The sequence below is a fragment of the Galeopterus variegatus genome, unplaced genomic scaffold, assembly GCF_000696425.1.
Source record: "Galeopterus variegatus unplaced genomic scaffold, G_variegatus-3.0.2 Scaffold140, whole genome shotgun sequence".
NCBI classification, from domain to species: domain Eukaryota; kingdom Metazoa; phylum Chordata; class Mammalia; order Dermoptera; family Cynocephalidae; genus Galeopterus; species Galeopterus variegatus.
The window spans coordinates 524,053-528,503 of NW_007726251.1; the positions used below are offsets into that span (position 1 = coordinate 524,053).

At 52.9% G+C, this 4,451-nt stretch overlaps 1 protein-coding gene across 1 annotated transcript in view; it reads left to right on the forward strand.

Annotated features, from left to right (window-relative positions):
- Positions 1-3,729, forward strand: part of NGB (neuroglobin) — a 5,155-nt gene extending 1,426 nt beyond the window's left edge. Inside the window, exons 2-4 of the mRNA XM_008590360.1 lie at positions 492-603; positions 1,264-1,383; positions 2,798-3,729. Of these exons, the coding sequence (XP_008588582.1) occupies positions 492-603; positions 1,264-1,383; positions 2,798-2,932 (367 nt within the window). The 3' untranslated portion in view covers positions 2,933-3,729. The remainder of the gene's footprint in view (positions 1-491; positions 604-1,263; positions 1,384-2,797) is intronic.
- Positions 3,730-4,451: the final 722 nt, after the last annotated feature.

Below are 4,451 nucleotides of genomic sequence, written 5' to 3' on the forward strand. Positions count from 1 at the left end.
GAGAGAGAGAGGAGAGAGAGGAGAGAGAGAGAGGAGAGAGAGAGGAGAGAGAGAGAGAGGAGAGAGAGAGAGAGGAGAGAGAGAGAGGAGAGAGAGAGGGAGGGGAGAGAGAGAGAGAGAGAGAGGAGAGAGAGAGAGAAAGAGAGAAAGAGAGGGGCTTTCCTCTGCTTACCATGTTACTACAGGTTTCTTGTTTGAGGACCCCTTCCTGTCCCAAACCTCATCCCTCAACTATTTATGGAGGGGCTACTATATGTCAGATACTATAAGAGGCCTGGGGAAACATTTCCCTTTCCAGGATGCCCCTCGGAGCTGGCAAAACAGGTGAGGAGGAGGGCACTGGCAAAGCTGGCCAAGGAGGCAGTGCCAGGTTGGAGAGTGTGCCAGTTTACAGCTGAACCCTGGCCCAGCCCCACCACTGGACAGCCAGGGCTCACTGGGACTCGCTGGGACTCACACCCCATGGCTGACACCTGTTCCACCCCTGACAGGCTGTTTGACCTGGAGCCTGACCTGCTGCCCCTCTTCCAGTACAACTGCCGCCAGTTCTCCAGCACAGAGGATTGTCTCTCCTCCCCCGAGTTCCTGGACCACATCAGGAAGGTGGGGGGGGGGGGGCCGCTGGGACCTTTGGGACCTCTGGGATCCAGCAGAGCACCTTCCTGGGAGAGAATGAAGGACATGGGATGGAAAAAATTATTTTCTGCCCCAGGCCTAGTTTTACTCCCCTCCCTCTGCTCCCCCATGTAGGCGCATCTGCTTCTTTCCCTCTTTTTCCTGGGCTGGCCCCAGTATGGGACTCCAGAGTCAGCCTCCTCCCCCATGCTGTGCACAGTCAACTGGTTCCAGCCTCTGTCATTGTCCCCTGGCTCCTGTAGGTTGTATTGGTACTGATTCTGGCCAGTGAAGACCATCTCTGCCCATGGAAACCAGGCTGGGGTTTTCTAAGAGGCTTGTGACTCTCACAGGGCCTGTTTCCCCTTGTCCCAGGCAGATAACACCGTCCAGCAGGTGTGCTTAGGGCTTTGGGACCCTGAGAAAAGAGGAGCTTCCTTCATGGGTGTAACATTAGTAGTTTGGCCACTACATGTTGAGTGCCTACTGTATGAGGATGCAGGCTGCATTTCACCCGTGATCTTGGAAAACTACAAGTCCTTCTGGCATCTCCTGTCTCTGGTTAGGACCCTCAGGTTCTGGGCTGTGGGAGTGAGTGGATGGGGTTGGTCTGACCTCTCTGTTTCACTGCTTCCTTGGCCTTGGCAGGTGATGTTCGTGATTGATGCTGCAGTGACCAATGTGGAGGACCTGTCCTCACTGGAGGAGTACCTTGCTGGCTTGGGCAGGAAGCACCGGGCAGTGGGTGTGAAGCTCAGCTCCTTCTCGGTGGGTAAAGGGGCTCTTCCTCTCTCCAGGGCTCCTGTCCTGGGGCCACCACTCTCTTCCAGTCTCCCTTATCCCCCTGTTCTCTCTCCCCATTCCCATACCCTCAGATGACCAGCGCTAGGGGCCTGCCCCTGTTACTTACCTGCTATGCGACCCTGGCACTGGCTTGACCTCTCTGAGCCTCCAAGTTCTCCTCTCTGATGTGGCTTCTTTTAGAACCATAAAAGTTAAGAAGCCTTTGGGATTAGCTGGTCTGCTCAGTTTTCTGTTGCTGTGTATCAAACCACCCTAAAATGTACTGGCTTAAAAGAGCAATTTCTCATTTCTCATGGCTGGGTTCAGCTGGATGGTTCTTCTGTTCCACATGGTGTAGCTGGAGTTACTTACGTGTTGTGCTCAGCTAGGACCTCAGCTGGAGCTGGAATGTTCAAGATGGCCTGTCAGCCTCTGAGATCTCTCTACCTGTGGTCTCTTATCATTCAATAGTCTGGCCAAGCTTCTTTACAGAATGGCTGAGTTCCAAGAGGATAAGTCCTAATGTGCAAGTGCTTATAAAGTCTCTGCTTGCATCACTCTTGGCAATGTTCCATTGGCCAAAACCAGTCACCTGGATGAGCCAGATCAATATGGGAGGACCCTACACAGGGGCATGAATCCTTGAGGTGTGGTCATTACAGGCCACTGACGTGACAGACTACTATATACTCCAGTCACCTTGAGGAAGGTGCTGTGTAGTCTTGTTCTCCTGCATCCCCAGCACTGGCACAGTGCCAGCTGTTTAGTGGATATTCAGTAAATATTTGTGGAATAAAGAAACTTTATTTCATTATGATTAACAATAACAAATGAGAGCCATTATTATCATTGAAGTCTTACTATATACAGACATTGTGCTAAGAGCTTTTTATGGTTATCCCATTTAATTATCCCAACAAGCCCATGAGTTGGAATTGTTACTTTCCGTTTTACTGATGAAGCAACTGAGGCTCAGAGAGGTTACATAACTTGCTCAAGGTCACTCAGCTCACAAATGGAGTTAGAATTGAACTAGGGTCTATCTGACTCCAGAGCCTAGCAACCCCATGACTGCTACCTTGCAGATGAGGAAACCAAGTCCTGGGTGCAATGACTTGGCTTGGTTTTAGCTGGGAGGTCCTAGGCAATGTCTTGTCCCCACTTATGGGGTGAATGCAAGGCTAGGAGTGGGGTGAAATGCTTTGTTCACTATAAAGCCTCACATTTAGGGGGAAAAGTGGGCACAATATGGTACCCAAGGCTTTGGGCAGGACTCTGCTCAGAAAGCATGGGCCCTGTGGAGAAAAGAAGAAAGGCCCAGGCCTCAGTTTTCTCACCTGTGAAATAGAGCAATGCCTTCTTGACTTTGGGAATGACAAGGCACCCCTTGCCTCTGCAGACGGTGGGGGAGTCCCTGCTCTACATGCTGGAGAAGTGTCTGGGCCCTGCCTTCACACCAGCCACACGGGCTGCCTGGAGCCAGCTCTACGGGGCTGTGGTACAGGCCATGAGTCAAGGCTGGGACAGAGAGTGAAAGGCGACCCCTGCCCGGTGGCCCCCATCTGTTGGCATCTGTCTGTTGGTCTGTATTCTTGTAGCCCAGGCTCACCCAGTCCTCCCTGCATCTTGGTCCTTGTCCCCTTGGCCATACTGGAGGAGGGCTGGGTCTCAGCTCCTACCCCACCCCCGACTGCAGGATGAGTGGCTTTTCCTTCAGGAAGGGGCTCCTGGACTCCCCCCCATCCGCAATACCCTCTTCCCTGACAGGCTTTTTTCCTCTCTGGTCCCCCTCCTGCACCACGCAGAGGAGCACAGTTTTGGTGGCAGAGGTGGCACAGGGCCGGGAAGGTACAGGGCTGAGAGAGTGGGGTTCTACTGTCTGTCCTCTCTTCTCAGGTGAGCCTGGGCCGAGCTGAGGGGTAAGACGGCTGAGCTTCAGGCACCTTCCATCTTGTCTGCCCAGGCCATTGGATGCTTTCCTACCCCAAGAGTGTTTGATTCTCACAAATAAAGAGAAAGAGCAGCTTTAGCCTTCATGGTGGAATCACAGGCAATTGAGCACTGCCAAGGAAGGGAGGTGACCTGGGTCTGCAATGGGGCCCATCTGGGTCTCAAGGGCTGCTCAGATGCCACCTGATAGAGTAATTTTTCTTTTGCAGTATTTCCCTTTCCCTCATTCAGCACTTCTGGTGGGAGCCCCCGCTAGCCAGCCAGGGTGGTAAAGGGTGACTTCATTGCAGAGAGATCTTCCTTTCTGCCTCAGCCTGCACCTACTGTGGGTCCACAGCTCCCCATATTAATACCTGCCATGTGCCTGAACTTAGGCAGATGTATAGGCTCCCCTATCGAAAGCAGCAGGAGAGGCCCTCTGCCCTCACCCCCAGCCGTCTGCACTTTCATCTTTTGCTCTGTGGTGTGGTTCTATAAACTAATGAAGAATAAACCTGTTGTGTGCCTCTCTGACCCTCTGGGACTGGTCTTTTCTTGGGTCTCAGCCTTTGCCAGAGAAAGCTGTAGGACAGTGGATCTCAGGGAAGGATGGGAGGGTGGGGTCAGGAGGGCCACGGCCAGATGGGGTGGAAAAGATGGGTGAGGCCTGGGAGGGCTGGAAGCCAGTGGCAGGGATGGAGCTAGGGGTCTGTGGCCAAAACTGGCTGGCAGGCCACCAAACCCAGCTCCTCTTCCTCATGGGCACACAGCTGGACTACCTTACCCAGTCTCCCTTGCAGTGGTAGGGCATGTGACTGATTTCTGGCCAGGGGACTGTGTGGATGTGTGTGTCACTTTCAGACCTGGCCTCACATGTTCCTCTGTGCTGTGTGCCTTCAGCTGGCTTGATGCAGACCTCACTGTGACCTTGACGGCCATGTGTTGAATGTGGCAGAGCCACAAGGTGAAAGGAGCCCTGTCCCTGAATTGCTGCTTGGAGGAGGGTGCCCGCTGATTAGGATCATCCATTTTGAATTTCAGATGAAAGAGACATAAACTTCTCTTGTATTTGTGCCATTATACATTTTGGGGTTGGTTAGTTACAACACACACCCGCACTAATC